Source organism: Medicago sativa, chromosome 8, assembly GCF_051527215.1.
Source record: "Medicago sativa cultivar Bolivia chromosome 8, Bolivia_mono, whole genome shotgun sequence".
Lineage (NCBI taxonomy): Eukaryota > Viridiplantae > Streptophyta > Magnoliopsida > Fabales > Fabaceae > Medicago > Medicago sativa.
In genome coordinates, this window is record NC_140756.1 from 85,479,920 (window position 1) to 85,499,379 (window position 19,460).

The 19,460-nt window shown below is 34.4% G+C and overlaps 2 protein-coding genes across 3 annotated transcripts; one reads left to right on the forward strand and one right to left on the reverse strand.

The window, feature by feature from the left end:
* Positions 1–1,888: 1,888 nt before the first annotated feature.
* On the forward strand, positions 1,889–4,055 carry LOC146902580 (FBD-associated F-box protein At3g52670-like). The gene is made up of 3 exons (XM_085734921.1): positions 1,889–3,151; positions 3,240–3,422; positions 3,656–4,055. The coding sequence occupies exons 1-3, from the start codon at positions 1,895–1,897 to the stop codon at positions 3,854–3,856; spliced, it is 1,641 nt and encodes a 546-aa protein (XP_085591047.1). The 5' UTR covers positions 1,889–1,894; the 3' UTR covers positions 3,857–4,055.
* A 1,619-nt stretch (positions 4,056–5,674) lies between these two features.
* LOC146902581 (mitochondrial thiamine diphosphate carrier 2-like) lies at positions 5,675–11,400 on the reverse strand. Of its 2 annotated transcripts, none has more exons than XM_085731702.1 (8): positions 11,342–11,400; positions 11,039–11,215; positions 10,842–10,964; positions 10,630–10,741; positions 9,884–10,011; positions 7,021–7,173; positions 6,260–6,400; positions 5,675–6,132 (listed from the first exon to the last, which is right to left on the reverse strand). In XM_085731702.1, the coding sequence occupies exons 2-8, from the start codon at positions 11,153–11,155 to the stop codon at positions 5,917–5,919; spliced, it is 990 nt and encodes a 329-aa protein (XP_085587828.1). In that variant the 5' UTR covers positions 11,156–11,215; positions 11,342–11,400; the 3' UTR covers positions 5,675–5,916. The 2 variants fall into 2 exon arrangements, with proteins under 2 accessions (XP_085587828.1, XP_085587827.1); XM_085731701.1 differs by having other exon boundaries at positions 11,039–11,234.
* Between the last annotated feature and the right edge of the window lie 8,060 nt (positions 11,401–19,460).

The following is a 19,460-nucleotide window of genomic DNA, read 5'->3' on the forward strand; positions in this document are numbered from 1 at the left end:
AGTGAATGGAGGAAATTTTACCTCACACCTATACATTTATACTCTCACCCCTATCGTGTTACTTATTTGGTTTAATTGAATACAAAACTGAAACGCTTGTTATTAAAAATAAAACGGTTTTCGATTAATTGCTATAAAAATAGGAGAATGTTAACCGACGCCTAGGCATTAGTTAGGGAACTAAAACAAACAAGTTTTTATAAAAAAAATAAAAAAAAAGTAGTGTATATTAAAAGTAAAAACTTATATTTTTAAGGCAAAATTTTTATTTCAAGATTTCTTAACCAGTATCTTGGAAGCAGTGAGACATTGGTTAATAAGACCCTAAAAAATAACAAAATTAAGACATTTACACCGTTACACCACAAATTATTCAATAATAATTACATAGTACATTGATTTGAAGAAAAACGGCATAAAAACATTGCACCAACTTAAAACATGTGTTGATGCGTGAGTTTAGCTCAGTTGATAGGGACAATGCATATTATATATAAGGTTCGGTGTTTAAACTCTGACTATCGCTAAATAAAAACATTTATGTAAGTCCGGAGTTCAAATCCTAACAACAACAAAAAAACTTACTGATGCTCTTTAAAACTTTAAAAAAATGAAAAACAAATTGTATTGGTGCAGTATTTTTTTGTGGTGGCCATGATTCGAACCCCGGAGGTGGTGGCCAGGATTCGAACCCTGGACCTTGCATATTTTATACATTGTCCATACCAACTGAGGTAAGCTCACGTGGACGTATTGGTGCAGTATAATGTGCCATCAATCATTTTGTTTTGCCGAAAAGATGTAAAAAAATCCATAAATGTTTTATACATTTTTGTTTAGGGAATAAACGTTTTATACATGGCTTCCCGAAATGTAAGTATTAGGGTGCGTTTGTTTTTCCTAAAAAAAAAAATAAATAAATAAAAAAGTGTGTTTGTTTTAACTTATAAAATATTGATTTTATGTTAGAAAAGGCTAGAGATTTTTTTTTGATATTTAAAAGAAAAAACTCTGAAGCTTGTGTTTGTTTACTATTAAAAAAATGACTCTTTTTTTTTTAAAAAAAAAGTTAAAAAAACTAATTAGTTCATGTATTACCTTGTTGTTTTTGAAAAAAATAGATTTTGAAAAAAGTTAACCCTACAAACTTTTCAAATTAGAGTCAAAATAGATTTTGTTGATGAAATGATTTTTTTAAAAATCCTAATCAAACACTTGAAAATGATAAACTTGATTTTTTTTTATTATAAACAATAGATTTTTTTATTTATTTATAAAAATCTAAAACAAATGCACCCTTATTATTCCAAATATTTATTCCAATTTCCAAGTAAAAGTGTGGGTGAAAAATCAATGTACAGAGTAATTATTTTAAGAAGAATGTATAAAATATTAAATGACAAAAAGGATAAAATTGGAATTTTTTATAATTTACGAGGGCAAAAGTTCATACGTTAGGGTATAGGGTAAAATTTGCGTGAATAAAACAAAGCGAACTTAAATCCCTAAAAAAATCGGCGTTGCATCAATGTGTGAAAGAAAATGAAAAGAGGAACGACAGCGAAAGATTAGAAGATTTTGAGGTATGTTTAATTGATACTTTGTTGATTGAATTTAGTTGTTTTATCTAATTATATGCATGCAAAGTCGTTGATTAAATTTCGCTAGCATCTCAATTTTGTGCCTCTTCAATCCCCCTAATAAACCACTTCGATTTGACACATAAACATGTAGTTACATTCAACCACTTCAATTTTCTTAAATTATTATATGTGTATACAATATCTTGATCGTGTTTGTTTGGGTGCTTTATAGTATTTTATTCTCCTTTGTCGCACATTTATGAGTAGTTTAACATAGTTTCTCAGATGTTTTTGTTGTTTTCACCACAGAAATGGAGCAGGAGGAGGACCGATTATCGAATCTACCGATAATCATTCTTCATCACATTTTGTCAAGTTTGCCAGAGAAAGATGTCGCCAGGACAAGTGTTTTGTCCAAAGCTTGGGCGCATACATGGTTTACTTTTCCTATATTATCTTTTTCTGATGTTAAATTCATAGGTTGGATTCCCCAATCAAAGGATGATTTTGAAAGGAAGAGAAAAAAGTTTATTGATTATGTGACGAGAACATTGTCGAGGTTTTGTGATCGAGGATTGGCTATCAAAGAATGTAAGATTACATTGAACCATTTTGAGCTTCATTACATGTCAAAGGATGTTGATTTTTGGTTGAAGTCGGCAAGTGAAAGTGGTGTTGAAGTACTAGAACTTTGTTTGCCCAGTGGTCCCAACCACGATGAGGAAGGTCATGACGAATGCTATGTTTTACCGATAGGTGTAATTGAAGCAAAATCGCTTACCAAGTTGGTATTGATGGGGGGAATCAGAGTTGATCAAGCATTCATGCATCATTCAATTAAGTTTTTTTCGTTGAGAGTATTGTCATTATGGAAAGTCATTTCGGGAGATGAGCATGCAATTGAACATCTCATTTCTTGTTGTCCTTTGATTGAACATATAACTTTGTATTGTTGTTTGGTGTTGAGCCTTGGAGGCGGCACAAAACTCATGAAGTGTTTGAGCACGCATGGTCTACCAAAGCTCAAGACAGTTGATGTTCAAGGAATACAAGAGGTTTATATCGATTCCCCATGTCTTGAGAATCTATACTATTGTCATGATGTTTTGGACGCACCATTTAAGATTCATTTTGATAGCTGCAGAAATTTGAAAGTGGTAGACTTGTCAAATTTGAAGGGTAATACTATCACAGACAAATGGTTTCTTGATTTGTTTTTGAAATTCCCTTTCCTTGAGATATTGAAATTTGCCAATTGCACAATGTGTGAGACGATTAATATTTCAAGTGTTCAACTTAAGGTGTTGGAGTTATCTCATTGCCTTAACTTGAAGGAGGTTAATATCGATGCTCCAAATCTACTGTCATGTGCATACACTGTTTCCGTTGTTGATGGTTTTGAACCTATTATATCTTTTGTAAGAAGTTCGATTAAACTGGAAGTTGATGTTCAGATCTACATTCATTATATGGAACTTGTTAACTTGAAGGAATTTCTCCAAAACATCAAACCTGAAAATGTTTTGGCATCACTATCACTATCTCTATTCATCTATGGAAGAGTAGGGGTGAGTATGAATTCGCTACTTATTTCATTCATTCAGTTTGCATATTTACACATTTGATTTGTGTGTACTTACCTTGTACATTGTGTAGGATGGACACAACCCAGTCTTTCAAGTTTCATCCCCTCCACCAAGCATTAAACACTTGCATCTACGCTATTTTCCAAAACATTATACTTTGTCTTCGTCTCTTCTAAGTATCATACTTTCAAGCTGTTGCTCAACAACTATATCTATGAGCTTGCATCCTTGTTGCAGCAAAGAATTCCTTACGGTATGCCATTATATTGTCTCCGATGTTTACTTAACGTCAAGTTGTGCTTCGAGTACTGAAATTCTTTCATAAAATAGGGAAAAAAGGCCCGTCTTGCCATTATTTTCTTTTGTCAAAATCATTGCATCTATATTTATTTATTTTTGACAAAATTAAATGTTGTAGAGATCAATATAAATTTTATGTGAAGCTTTGGGTTATAACTATATTTTGTTAATTGTCCAAAACCACAGTTTTTCTACGAGACACTAATGAGAAGAAAAGACAACGATTGTGTTTGCGGTTCTAGTGATATCAAGTGTTGGTGGCATGGCTTGAAGGATTTGAAAGTCGCAATCTCAAAGAAAATTGATGAGAATGTTGATTTTAAGACCTTGTTAGAATCGTGGTCAGAAATTCCCAATGAGGATATTATCTTTAGACTAGAATTTTAATGCTATTGTGCTCATCTGATTAACATTTTTTTTTTTTTAGGAAATCTGATAAACATGTTTACTAAGAAGTTTGTTATTACAACTTAAAGAGAGGGTACATCCTTTTTTGTTGATTTGTGAGGACAGGAAAATATCTTGGATGTGAACCTATAAATTGTATGAATTTCTCGTCATTAAATGGCCTTATTGACGATCTTCCTTCCGATAATAACGTATTAGTTTATTTCTTGGTATTTTAGTTCTAGAGAAAGTTAAATTAGCGCGTGTCTTACTCTATATTCATATGGCATTGGCAACCGAGGCTTTGCCTAATGTGAAATAAGTAAAAACATGGTGCATAAATATGTTTTCTATCATTGAACCTATATGTTTTCTGCCTATTGTGAAATAAGTAAAAATATGGTGTAAAAATATGTTTTCATAAGGATATTTTATCATAGATATCATTATAAGTTTCATTGCTGAAAATGTAGTTGTTATTGTGAGTAACTATGTTTCAACATTTTTTTTCAATTATCAGCATTGGCCTATAATATTATTTTGAAGCACCATCATCAACTGAAATGTATATTGAAGATTTTTTATTTCAACACAGAAGCAAGGAATTTCCAAATTTTTTATAATGGCGCTTTAAATCAAGAATTCTGCTCTTTACCCAAATGGTTTTCTCACTCCCAAAGTAAAAGTCCAAAATTCCCCTACGCAACTTAACATGCGCTAGTGTATTTTGAACTTATGTTAAGTCACGCTACGCAACTTAACATACGCTAGTGTATTTTGAACTAGCGCGTGTTAAGTTGCGCTAGTGTATTTTGAACGATATAACTAGCGCATGTTAAGTTGTGTAGGGCCATTTTGGACTTTTACTTTGGGAATGAGCAAAACTATTTGGGTAAAGAGCAGAATTCTTAAATCAATGAGTGATCCTCAAGTTCGACTTTTCTAGCCACAATGTTCTAGCCCAAAAAGATATATTTTAAATTTGTAGATTTTGAAAAATGTTTACATAATGAGTAGTTATTTTGACACAAATTTAACAACAATTTGAATGATAAACTTAATTTGAATACATAACTAATTATATTTAGTGGATGGTTAATGCATATAAACAATGTATCTCAGCTCATTAATCTTCTATAAAATACAATTGGTCACAATTTTGAATAAACACAACTTTCAAGTAAATATCGAAGAAAATTTGGAGTCATGCTTTATTTGATGTGATAGAAGTCCTCAGAAAACAGATAACTCAAAATTTCACTGTTCAGTAAAGATTTTCGTCGGTGGTACAACTTTTAGGGTTTTTACCTTGCAATAAAGACTGATTTTTGTGAAAAACATGGAATGCGCCAAATATTTGCAAACACGCTCTATGTGATGTGATAAAAGATCATGAAAAAAAACAAAAAGATAGTTCAAAATTTTATTCCTTGGCAAAGATTTTTCGTCGATACAACTTCCAGGGATATTTTTCCTTACCATAAGATTTTTTCGTCGATGCAATACACACTCCATGTAAACTACACAAATTTTGGTAAAAAAAAAATGGAATGGACATTTGCATACACACTCCATGTGATGTGATAGAAGTCTCTGGAAAAAAATATATAGTTCAAAATTTCATTCCTTGGTTAAAATTTTCGTCGATACCGTTTCTACACACACACGCATCCCCTATATATTAGATTAAATTTTTGAAACTAAGAATCGACAATACATTTGAATCAACACAGATTGTTGCATGAAGTAGAAAGATGTGGGATTTACATCATTTTGAAAAATATACAGTTGGAAATCAATATTACACTAAATATAAAATAAACACCCAAAAACGAGCAAATGCACCATTCAAAATCCATGAAGCAAAAGGTAAAATGTGTTAATGTTAAATCTCAACATTCTTGACCGTCTTCCATCTTAAGGAAGTACAATCTTATCAACTACCACTAATCAAAATAAATTTAGCATATTCCTCATGCTTTCTTCCTATCCTATGAAGGAATCAATTTCTATTTCAAAAAAGAATATTTAAAAAATCGTCGAAATGAGGAAAAATAATATCAATTCAAGGACTCTAGCCAATCCGATACTGTTTCATATGCTACGAATGTCACAGCACCAGCAGGTGCAGCTTTAACAGTTGATGGAATTATTCCCTTGTATAGTCCAGCCCAACCCTCTGACCGAAATATCCGTTGCACGGCATCGTACATGTTACTGTATGCTCGATGCTCAACTCGAGCTCCGTATCTGGGATGCCTTTGAAGCCCTTCGATCTATATAGTAAACAGACAATGAAGACCCATTTTTACATTGATATGGTTAGAATAACTTTCTTTAATATCCTTGTTTTAGAAGACAAAAAAAGACACTATAAATTCAAGTCTAACATCATTGTTTTACCTGAAACCTTTTCTTGACAACATCAAGAGGATGACAGACAAGTTTGGCACATGTTCCAGCCGCCAATCCACAAAGGAAAAGCTGAAAACTAGAAATATTATCTTCTCCGGTGGTATTGGAATATCTATTATGGTTCCAAGCCTACAATTTCAAACAATACGGATTAGATAAACTGGTCAAAGAGTATTGTGCATTGTAAAGTCAAACTGAAACAAAATATCCATCGTGTGTATGTTGTAATCCAATTTCATATTTCACATAAGTTAGAAACAAAATTATGGTTTCAATACAAATTTTAATTTTAGTTGAGTCAGAATGAAAACAAAAAATTATTAAATTATTAAATTCAAAAAATTAACAAAAAACTCTTGTTTATCTACATGGTTAATGCAAAATGAGAAGCAAGTGCAGGCTTAGTTATTGGCTTATTGTCATTTAAAGCCAATGGTAATCTATGTACAGAGTTCAACGGCTTCAGCCTAATAACCTAAAAAGCAGGCAAGAATAAATGGGATATTCAGCATAAATTGCATGATGCATTCTGAGAAAATCAAATTCTTCTAGCATATGCCAACATTTAAAATGATGACACATACAAAGCAAAAGAAGCAAGAATATCCTACCATGTAAAATCTTAAGCAGTCTACCATAAAAATTTACTAGAGCTGCACAATGAACAAAGCACAACATCCATTGCATGCAGGACATAATTATGTCCACTAATAATAATGAGATATTAAATAGAGAGGCTGAAATTTTACCGAGGCCCAACGCTTAAATGTATCATAGGTTCCAAATTGTAGTCCTGCATAAGGTATAATCTCAACTAGGGTTGGAGACAATCCAGCATACATGCCTTGAAATCCTCGAGTCTGGATGATATCGACGAATGCTGACCTCATGTTAGGATATACCTAAATGATGGCAAAATATGTGCAAAACTTTGTTACAAACAAATTAGTTTGAAAACGACCAAAACAAGATTAGTATTTCCACACAACGCAAAACAGAAGAGCTTAAAGGGCACATGCACAAGCAGAGTTCACTGTTTAATTGATAACAGACACATAATTTCCTATATAACTCAAGGACCACCATGATGTTTCTGTTCAGCAATAGCAATCCTTAAAGAGGCAGGCAACATAGGCTTGCCAGTAGCAAAGGATCAATATTTAACAATACAACAATCATGGTATGCTAATGCTCAATCCATTCGCCATCTAAGCTCCAGGGGACCTTATTAGTAAAGAATTAAAGATATTTAAGAAAACTCGTCTATGAGTTGTGGTCTACTGCCATCATGAATCTGTCAACATGTGGCTTATATGTTGTAGTTTGTGAGGGCAACTGCTACTACTCATCTATGAGATTTTCATTAGATTAAAATATAAACTGCTATAGTGCCCTCATCAATCATCATCTAGCTTGAGTTCCCAACGCTTACTCTTTGATTAAGAATTTGTGCAAAGAAAACTACCAAGGCAAATAATATATTTGTATTTTTATGAGAGTCGACTAATATGTTAAATGTAGCATTTTTTAGTATACTAATTGATTTTGTTGTTTAACAAGATATATTGTATTTACTGGTTTCATCAGTCAATGAAGTTTGACTTTATCACAAATGGTTATGTTCAACAATTGCATTCAATTAACAGCAGACAATGGCATTTCAATATATTTGGTTGTGGAAACATGATTTTCACAAAACTTGAAATTCCGACCCGCGGTGATAGCCTAAACACAAATGGTGTCAAGATAGGGAGCTCAATTGCTGAAATGGGGTAACTATCACAAGTGTGAACATTGCAACTGGTGATGACTGCATTGCTATGATCTCTGGTACTAGGAATGTATGGATTTCCAATGTGTTGTGTGGTCCTTGTCGTGGATTTAGTATCGGAAGCCTTGTTAATAGTGATGGGGAAGATGTTGAAAACATAGATACGAGGAATTGCACCCTGAGTAGTAGAAGCAATGGTCTTAAGACTAAAACATGGGCTTCTCCATTGACCAAAACTTTTAAGGTTTCTAATTTTGTCTATGAAGATATTATGATGAATATCGCTAAGTACTAATCTTAAAGTTGCAGGCACAAGTCAGACAATACTCTTGATCGATAACAACAGAATTAACGACATTATTCATCACAATATCTTCGTAGACAAAATTAGAAGCCTTCAAAGTTTTGCTCAATGGGAAGCATGTGTTTTAATCCTAAGACCATTATTTGTGCAACTGAATGTGCATTTCAACATCTTCCCCATCATTCTTACCAAGGCTTTCAACACCGATTCCATGACCAGGACCACAAAGAACATATGAAATCCAAACATTCCTAGTACCAAAGATTATAGCAATGCAGTCATCACCCGCTGCAACGTTCACACTTGTGATAGTTACGTCATTTGAACCCCTATTTTGATACCATCTGTTTTTGGGTACCACCAACGCTTGGAATTTCCAGTTTTGTAAAAATCAGATTTTCACACTCAAATATATTGAAATGTCCTTGTTTGTTGTCAACTGAACGTCATTGTTGAACACAACAATTTGTGACAGTCAAATTTCATTGACCGATGAACCAATAATACAAAAGATATTACAATCGTATACCAATATATCTTGCTAAACAAAAAAAATAGTATACCAAAAAATGCAACATTTAACATATTGCTATACTCCTGTGAGAAAAAACATACTGGTAGAAGGACATTCAAATATATTATTTGCCTTTCTTTGCACAAAATGTTAATTAATGAGTAACCGTGGGAACCTAAATTTGTAGATGATTAACGGGGGAACTGGAACTATTTATAATAATTCGTGTCCATTAGAAATATTTCTAATGGAACATCCCATAGATAAGTAGTGGCAGTTACCCTCACTAACTATAACATGTACCCACCGCTGGACAACAAGTTCAGTGATAACAGTTACCCACATCCACATGTATAGACGAGTATTCTAAAATATTGATTCTTAACTTTTAAATATGTTGATTCTTTGTCACAAATGGTTATTAAATACATTTTACCGACCTACACGTTAACTAGGAGGACAATCAAATATATATTTTATATCCATCACTGGATAACAGGTTCAGTGATAGCACTTCCCACATCTCATAGACGAGTATTCTAAAATATATTGATTCTTTGTCACGAATGGTTATTAAATACATTTTATTAACCTACACGTTAACTAGGAGGACAATCAAATATATATTTTATTGCTTTAGAGTTGAATGTCTGGCTTGAGTAATATCATATTTGTCTTCTTTAAAGTGTATGGTGCATTCCAAAAAAATGTGACGCTCTAGAAAACACAACTCACATGATATGACCGGGTCTAAAAAACTATATTGGCTAATAAGCCAAGGAACCAAAGGGAAACACTCACCCGAGAAAATAATGATGTTGACATAAAACATTGAAGCACAAAGATTGAGATGTAGACGGCCATGGTAATGGTGGGAAAAAACCTAAAGTTGTATGACCTGGGAGGTCTACGAAGCATCACATAATAACAGCCATTAATTGGTTTCAATGACCTTCAGAACACTTAATCACACAAATTTACTTTGAAACTATATTACAGCCTTAAATTTATCAATGCTTATACCTTTGGCTCGCCTTGAGAAGCTAATATGGTTCTGAGAAGATCAAAAGGATATGAACCAACAGTAGCTGCACACCCGGCTAGCGCACCACTGACATAGGATAGATAAGGGCTCAAATTAGTGTGATTCTCTGCAGAAACAAATAGCAACCCATGAACAAGCATAAATCTAGAATAATAGAATATGTATATTAATTTCCTGGTATGTAACTACACCCTCCGGTCACAAATATAAGCAAAAATTTACTTTTTAGATTCATTCAATAAATGATGTATGTGGTCTATTTAATAGTCCACATACATCATTTATCGAATGAACCTAAAAAGTGAATTTTTGCTTATATTTGTGACCGGAGGGTGTATATTTCTAGAGCATGATGTGTACCTAAGCGTATATTTTGGCAGCAAGTGTATATGAACCAATCCATTAACTTCAGATCACACTCTCAGGTCTCAACCAGTGCAAAAAAGCCTTGTGCAAACAAAGGGTCTCTTTGGATTGACTTATTGAGTTTAACTACTGGATTAAGCACTCGTGAGACTATTTGGGAGAACTTATGGAAACATTTTGCATCTATTTGATCTTTTGTTATAGAAATAGCCTATGCATAAGCACTTATGTGATAAGCATGTAACTATTATACTGAATTTGAAGACCATATGGACCTAACTTCTATGATTTAAAACTAGTGTCTGGCTAATGAAGCAAACACGTTAGAATGAAACACTGAATAACAAAATAGAATTACCTGACTTGGAAGAACCAGATGCAAAAGTCTTTAACTTGTGTAAAACTGTAAATTGAATGGCTGTATATGGCATAACCATGAGCAACGCCGGTACATTGCCTCGCCAAAATCCCTGTAAATATGCACAGAAAAAAATAGTCTTTTGTAAATAAATAAACAAGTTCAGGTTAGAAAACGAAGGGTTGCTTAATTTGTACTACTACTACTACTACCTTTAAACCTTCTTCTCTAAGAATATCTTTGGTAGCTTGAAGCATACCAGTATATTTCGATGGCACGGAGGAGACCAAATCTTTTCGGAGTAAAGCCCATGAAGATGTTGGTTCAAGTTGAACCTGTAACTGTGAATGTTAATAATATGAACATAACAAGAATGAAACAATGAGCAAGGTAAAAAATAAAAATTTACCTGGAATCTAATCTTAATAACATCAAGGGGTGATGTTACAGTACGAGAAATTCCACCAGAAATTGCCCCAGCAGAAGAATCAATGATGGCACGATTCAGTTGGCTAGGTTCCTCCATTGCCACAATCAAAAAAACCTAACTTTTCCCTTTTCAGACTATTGTAACACGAAACCAAACCTGCATTTACTTTACCCCCCTGTTAATTAGAATAAAATAGAGTGTGATTAATTGATAATTAGGGCTGGGATTGAATTAATTAATGTAAAGGGTAAAAACTAGGAGACGAAAAGATGGAATTTTTACCAGTAAGGGAAGATGAAGGAGACAATAGAGAATTGAAGAAAGAAGAAAACAAAAGAACCAAGGTCCTTTTGATTTATTTGGTTTTATTATTCAGATTTAGTTTCCTTCTTTGACAAACTTTGCTGGGATTTTGACTCAGATATTTAACAAAAAATTTAATTGGATGGAGAGATTCTGGCACACGGGAATAATTGTTGCTTTTTCTTTTGTAGCTCTCCGTTGTGGAATCCCAATTTTTAGTACACGCTCACTAATATATTAGCAAAAATTCACTTTTTAGATACATTCAATTAATGATGTATATGATATATAATAAAGACCACATACATCATTAATTGAATGTATCTAAAAAGTGGATTTTTGCTTATAATAGTGACCGGAGGGTGTACATAATTATAGACTTATACTCCCTCTCTTCCTTTTTAATTGTCATATTTTAACCTTTTACATAAACCAAGACGACAATTACTTTTACTACTTTTGATATTACAATTTATCTTTTTCCTATAATAACCTTAATCATTTAATATTTCATTTTATATATTTCTCTCTGCAATAAATATCTAAGGACAATATATGTAAAACAACATTTAATGACATATTGGACTTTGAAAATGACAGTTAATTAGAAACAAAAAATTTATGCAAAAGTGACAATTATAAAGGAACAGAGGGAGTAGTATTTTTTTTTGGTGGCTACGGTTTGAACCACAGACGTTGTATATTTTATGCACCGTCCTTATCAAATGAGATAAGCTCACGATGACGCATAATTATAGTATTTTGTTTACGGTGATTGTTCCTTAAAAAAAATGTTAATTATATTTTTAGTCCTTATAAATATATTAATTTTTTGTTTTAATCCCTCTAAAAATTTCCTTCAACTTTTAGTCCTTATAAAATTTTAATCACCACTTTCGGTCATTATTTTTAAGTTAATTTTTATATTTTTTTAATGAAATTGTGCAAAAATATGTAGAATATTGTAAAAAAAATTAGAATTTTTTAACAAAATAAAAATAAAAATTTATATTAAATTCATGTTTTGTTAAAAAAATTCTATTTTTTTTAGAGATCCTTATAATATTATGAATTTTTCTGCAAATTTTTATTCAAAAATATGAATTACACATATGAGTTTATTTTAAAAGAGGGACCAAAAGTGAAGTTCAAAATTTGTTTAGGGACTAAAAATTGAAGAAATTTTTTAGAAAGACTAAAACGAAAAATTGACATATTTATAGGATCAAAAACATATTTAACTAAAAAAAGAGTAAAATTTAAATTGTTGATGAAATCATATAATGTAGTATTGTTTTTTTTTTTTTTAAATTCAAATTGTTTTGCATTCGGATTTTGTTAAGATTGATTTAAGTTGACAGTTACATTACACATCAGCAAAAGATAGATAGAGTTGACACCAATTAAAATTATTTATTTGCCTTTGTGAATTATAAGTGTCTTTTTAGGGTGAATTTTCCGTTCTTATTTAACTGTCTTTTGGTATTTTAAGAGTATGATTTGTTGGAACAAAATGTGTTTAACAATGAACCTTAAAGAGTTTTGATGATAACAAGGTATTAAAAATTGTAAATTGGACTAGCTAATATTTGTTCAAGTGTACAGGACCACAGTTAAAAAGTTACATCATCAATTGGTTCTGAATGAGCAAATAAAGAGCAAAAGAAAATGAAGCTTAGACGCTTCTGAAGGCAATACGCTCATAAAGACGGAAAGCGCTCATGAAGTCAAGCTGCTCCTGAAGAGAGTAAAGCGCTCCTGAAGTCAAGCTGCTCCTGAAGAGAGTAAAGCGCTCCTGAAGAAATGGTGCTCCTGAAGATTACTGCTTCTGAAGACAAGAGGTCCAGAAGTCACATCATCAGAAGCTGCGTTATCAGAAGCTGCCTCATCAGAAGTCATTTCACCAGAAGCTGAAGATCAACTGGATTTGCAAAGATTCAAAGATTGAAGAATCAACACTGCAAAAGCTGTCTATTGGATTCGAAAACATAGCAGAAAATTAGTGGAACATTGCAACGGTCATTTCAAAGGTGTTTGAAGGCATGTGCTTGCAATTTGGACGAAAGCGTTGACATTGTACTATTGTACGAACTGTAAAACCACCTTCTCCACTACTCTGTTTTGTGTCCACGCTACAAGACAATAAAACAGCTCCAGAATACGGCTTCGCCTGCATAGATGTTCCTTTGGATAAGGAATGGATTTCAAATTGGTTCTTCATAGGACAACAACCAAATCAGGCAAAAGATTATTGGTGAAAGATCAAGCTTCAACAACGACTCTTTGATGTGCTGGCAATTTCACAACGTCTCTTTCACACCTCTATATAAAGGAGTGAAGACTTAGAGAATTTGGAATGCAAGAACGTTAATGCTAGAACGTTGAACGAAAGACTCACAACATTTTTACAAGTGCCAAACCTCTGCTGAAATTGTTCTGCATTCACTTAGAATTTCTGTGTCTCAAAGTCATATCTTAGAAATTCTTAAGTCATTGAGTCTGTATCTGATTTGTATTGTGAGCACCTCTGATTGTATATCAAGTGTTCAACCTTAAACAATTTTCTGTGTAATTTTGTTTAGTTAGAAGTCTCTTGCAGTTGTGCTTGAGCAGGGAAGTCTCTTGATTGTGTTCTTGAGCAAAAGAAGTCTCTTGCTTGTGTGCTTGAGCAAAGGAAGTCTCTTGCTTGTGTGCTTGAGCAATTGGAATCAGATATTACTCTTAGTGAAATCTCCTTGGAAGTGCAAGGGGGACTGGACTACTTCCGGATTGTGGAAGGAACCAGTATAATTGCTTTGTGTCGTTCTTCTTCACTCTCTCTGTTTTATTCTGCTGCATTTAGATTCTGATTACCACTTCAGAAGCTGTCTCACTTAGCTTCTGATCAAGTGTGTTCAGTTTTAGGAGAAACAAAGAATTTTTCAAAACACAATTCAACCCCCTTTCTTGTGTTTTTCTCACCTTCGATTGGTATCTAGAGCCTTGGTCTGTTGTGTATCACTTAACCGTGTAACAGTCAAAGATCTGAGAAAAACATGTCTGGTCCTATTCCAACTCCTACTCCTGATGGAACTAGCTATAATAATGTCTCACATGATTATAGTGATAGTAAGAGATCCAGTGTTGGAAAAGTTTCAAAGTTCAATGGAGATGCTGAAGAATTTTCTTGGTGGAAAACCAATTTATATAGTTATACCATGAGCTTAAATGAAGAACTATGGGATATTCTAGAAGATGGTGTTGGTGACCTTGTCCTTGATGAAGAAGGAGCTAATGTGGATAGAAAGAAACATACTCCAGAGCTGAAGAAACTCTACAAAAAGCATCATATTATCAGGGGAGCCCTTGTCACTGCCATACCCAAAGCAGAGTACATGAAGATGAGTGACAAATCCACTGCTAAAGCTATGTTTGCTTCTCTCTGTTTAAACTACGAAGGCAGCAAGAAGGTCAAAGAAGCTAAAGCTCTCATGCTTGTACATCAGTACAAGTTATTCAAGATGAAGGATGATGAAACTATTGAGGAGATGTACTCAAGGTTTCAAACCTTAGTCTCTGGGCTACAAATTCTAAAGAAGAGTTATGTTGCTTCTGACCATGTGAGCAAGATACTCAGAAGCTTGCCTACAAGATGGAGACCAAAGGTGACTGCCATTGAGGAAGCTAAAGATTTAAACACTTTAAGTGTCGAAGATCTCGTTAGTTCTCTCAAAGTTCATGAGTTAAGTCTTAATGAACATGAGTCTATTAAGAAGAGTAAATCAATAGCTCTTCCATCCAAAGGCAAGTCATCAAAAGCTCTCAAAGTGGTTGAATCTGAAGAGGACGAATAGTTGAATCAATTTCAAAGAAATGATGTGTGGGATCTGGTACCCAAACCTCAGCACAAGAACATTATTGGAACACAATGGGTATTCAGAAACAAGTTGAACGAGCAAGGTGAAGTAACAAGGAACAAAGCTAGGCTTGTTGCACAAGGTTACAGTCAACAAGAAGACATTGATTATACTGAAACTTTTGCTCCAGTTGCAAGATTGGAAGCGATCAGGTTACTTCTTTCCTATGTAGTTAATCATGGCATAATATTATATCAGATGGATGTAAAGAGTGCCTTTCTTAATAGAGTCATTGAAGAAGAAGTGTATGTGAAACAACCACCTGGATTTGAGGATATTAAATATCCTGACCATGTTTTTAAACTGAAGAAATCACTATATAGCTTGAAACAAGCTCCCAGAGCTTGGTATGATAGGCTAAGTAATTTCTTAATCAAAAATGATTTTAAAAGTGGACAGGTTGATACAACACTCTTCAAAAGGACCCTTGGGAAAGATATTCTTGTTGTGCAGATATATGTTGATGATATAATATTTGGTTCTACTAATGCATCTCTTTGCAAGGAATTCTCTAAGATGAAGCAGGATGAATTTGAAATGAGCATGATGGGAGAGCTGAAGTTCTTCCTTGGCATTCAAATCAATCAATGCAAAGATGGAGTTTATGTTCATCAATCAAAGCATACAAATGAGCTTCTGAAGAAGTTCAAGCTTGAAGATTGCAAAGTGATGAACACTCCAATGCATCCTACGTGCACCTTAAGCAAAGAAGATGAAGGAGCTAAAGTAGATCAAAAGCTGTACAGAGGTAGGATTGGTTCTTTCTTATACCTCACTACATCTAGGCCAGATATTTTATTCAGTGTATGCTTGTGTGCAAGATTCCAATCAGATCCTAGAGAATCTCATATGACTGCTGTCAAGAGAATCTTCAGGTATTTGAAAGAAACAACTAATCTTGGACTCCTTTATAGGAAATCCTTAGATTATAAGCTAATTGGATTCTGTGATGCTGATTATGCTGATGATAGGATTGAAAGAAAGTCAACCAGTGGCAATTGTCAATTTCTGGGTGATAATCTTATATCCTGGGCTAGCAAAAGACAAACAACTATTGCTATGTCTACAGCAGAAGCAGAATACATTTCAGCTGCAAGTTGTTGTACACAACTACTCTGGATGAAACATCAGTTGGAAGACTATCAGATAATTGGTAACAGTATTCCCATTTATTGTGATAATACTGCTGCTATTTGTTTGTCTAAAAATCCAATTTTGCATTCAAGAGCTAAGCACATTGAAATCTAACACCATTTTATCAGAGACTATGTTCAAAAAGGATTTTAGATATACAATTCATTGATACTGAGAATCAATGGGCTGATATATTTACTAAGTCTTTAACTGTTGAAAGGTTTGATTTTATAAAGAAAAATTTGAACATGCACTTCGTGTCTGATTAAAGTTTGCTTGCTCCTGAATAGGATTTTAGGTTTTGAAATCAGTTCAGAAGCAGTGGTCCATCAGAAGCCCTTTATTGAGATTCTGAGGAAAACTCGCTTCTGATGATGACGTCAGCTTCTGAAGTCCAGAAGCTGGATTTTATGCTTCTGAATAGTTGAGTTAGTGGAAACGTTGGGAGTTACTTTTTATGATAACTTCTGGCCCACTAACTTGGTAGTTACTCTGAAAGTTCCTGACGTGGCCTGTGTGTATTGGTGTATAACTTAAAAGGGCAATGATGATTTAATAGCTTTGAAAGCACTTTCACGCGCCACCAATTGTCATTAATGTTATGTTTGTTTGTTGTCTTTTGAATTGCAATAGTTTTTACTTTTAACACTTTGTCAATTCACACACTACTCACTTCACAACAAACACTTTGCTTTCAAACCTGTTCTTGCGAAGTAAGCACAATCTTCAAACTTAGAACCCTAAAAACATCATCATCTTCATCATCATCATTGGCATCATCAAGCTCGCAAAAAGACGTTCCAGAATCTACTTCAAGCATGCAACAACAGCAACAAGAAAGGGTCGCATATCTAATGGGTGGATATACTATGAAGCTTAAAGAACATCAACTGATTGTACAGGTTGAAAATCCGGTTGATTTCTCATCTCTTCTGCATCACGGCTGTAACATCAAGAGTTTTTACAATACTCAAGGATGGCAGGAATACTTTAGGATGCTGAATGGTCCTTCGTACAAAGCCTTGGTAAGGCATTTCTAGGTAAGAGCATCCATCTTTGATAAAAAAGCAGCAGAAGCAGAAGAAAAGAATTTGATTCTATGTTATCCAGAACTTGCTGGGAAAACGAGGGAAGAAATGATGCTGGAACCTTTCAAGGGAACTGAAATCAGATCAACAGTAATGGGAGTTCCCATAAAAATCACTCAGGAGGTGATTGCGTCTGTGATTGGTGTCGAAGCATCTGGAAAATACTCTGGTATAGAGATTTCTAATACAAAAGAGAGCTTCTGGGATGACAAAGTCAACATGACTATCTTCAACTCAACAGCACCACAGGCGTATGCTGACTTGGATATGGAAAAGAAGATACTCCTGAAAATCCAATATGAGAACTTGCTACCAAAAGGTGGTGGAAATGACAAACCCTCTTTGGCACAAAAAGTTTTTGCTTATCATCTTATCAAAGGAGAGAAAATCAACTTACCAAAGTATATCTTCAAATTCATGGAGAATCAGCTTTGGAGGAGTCAGAACAAGGACAGATTCTGGGTACCTTATGGAAGATTGCTTTCTGAGATTTTCCATCAAGGAGGAGTAATTGCAGCACTCAGTGCAACAAGGTTCTACACTGATAAAATGCTGGATACAGTGGTTGGCAAAGTGATCAATGGAAAAACATTGAAAAGCATGAACCTGATTCAGGAGTTCACACCTCTGGAGTCAGATATCAGTGAATCCATGGTTGTCTCGCAACTGAATGCTGATTTCCCTCCAATATGTAAGAAGGATTCCCTTGCAGTTCAAATGGCACTTCTTAGTGATCATTTTTCAACAACAGGTGAGTTTATTGGTTTAGAGGAAGTTCCTGAGGAGATGCCAGGAAGTAAGCTACCTGTTGAAGGAAGCAGGAAAAGTAAGAGAAAGAAAATGTCAGAAGAAGAGTACTTGGAAGTGGAGAATTCTTTCAAGAAGAAGAAAACTTCTGACAAGCTGAAAACTGGTGGGTCTGGATTACCATCAATTGAGAAAGAAGCTCAGGATCTGGACACTAATGTGATCCTGAAGAGGAAGACCAGAAGTGGCAAAGTTGCTGCTTCTGAAACTATAACAGCTCCTGAACATCCTCCAGTGCCTAAGAAGATGATGAACCCAAGCTGAAGAAGAAGAAGGCACCTTTACAGATGGAATCTTCTATGGTTAAAGTAACTCCAGCCATGAAGAGGATGGCTAAGGAACGTTCTGATGATTTTTTAGCCCATAGGCAAGAAGTGAAAGCTATGAAAGAATTTCAAAGAGATGAGGAAGGAGAAATGATGATAATCGTGGAAGAAGCTGGTGTTGAAAATATAGAGCAAGTTCAAATAAATCAGGAAGAGAATCTTCGAACTTCATAAGCAGTAGATAACTCAGCAATGTTATCTAAGGTACCTCAAGTTTCTCACACATCTTGTACCACATCCTCTATTCCTTCTGAAGACACTTCTCTTTTAGATCACCTAGAAAGTCATTATCTAGGTGAACTACCCCAATCTAGCTTTAACTCAACCTCAGAAAAAGCCTCTGAGACAACCCTAGAAGCAGCTGCTTCTTGTAAAGTTGTCTCAGAAGACCCCCCACAACAACAACCAGAACCAGAAAAAGCCTTTTCACCCCCTCAAACAGAACCTACAACTTCATCACCCCCAACTGTTCCTGAACCATCTGTTCCAAAACAAGTCACTCCTCAAAAAACCGTTCCTGAACAACCAGTTACTAAACCCATTCCTGAACCTGAATCTATACCAGAACCTGCATCTGAAACTGCTGCTCCTGAACACATTGTTCCTGAGCCAACCCCTGCTTCCATAACTCCTTCACCAGTACAAGCCATCAAGATCACCCACCATACTGGTGTATGTGATATGGACACAGACTCTGAGGATGATCAAGATGATCATGCCTCTGATATGGTAGTTGACGCCACTCCTGACCAACCATCAACTAGCCAATCCTTAACTACAAATGACCAATCATCATCAAACCTACCCATTGTACACTTAGCCCCTCCAAAACCCTCTAAACAACCTT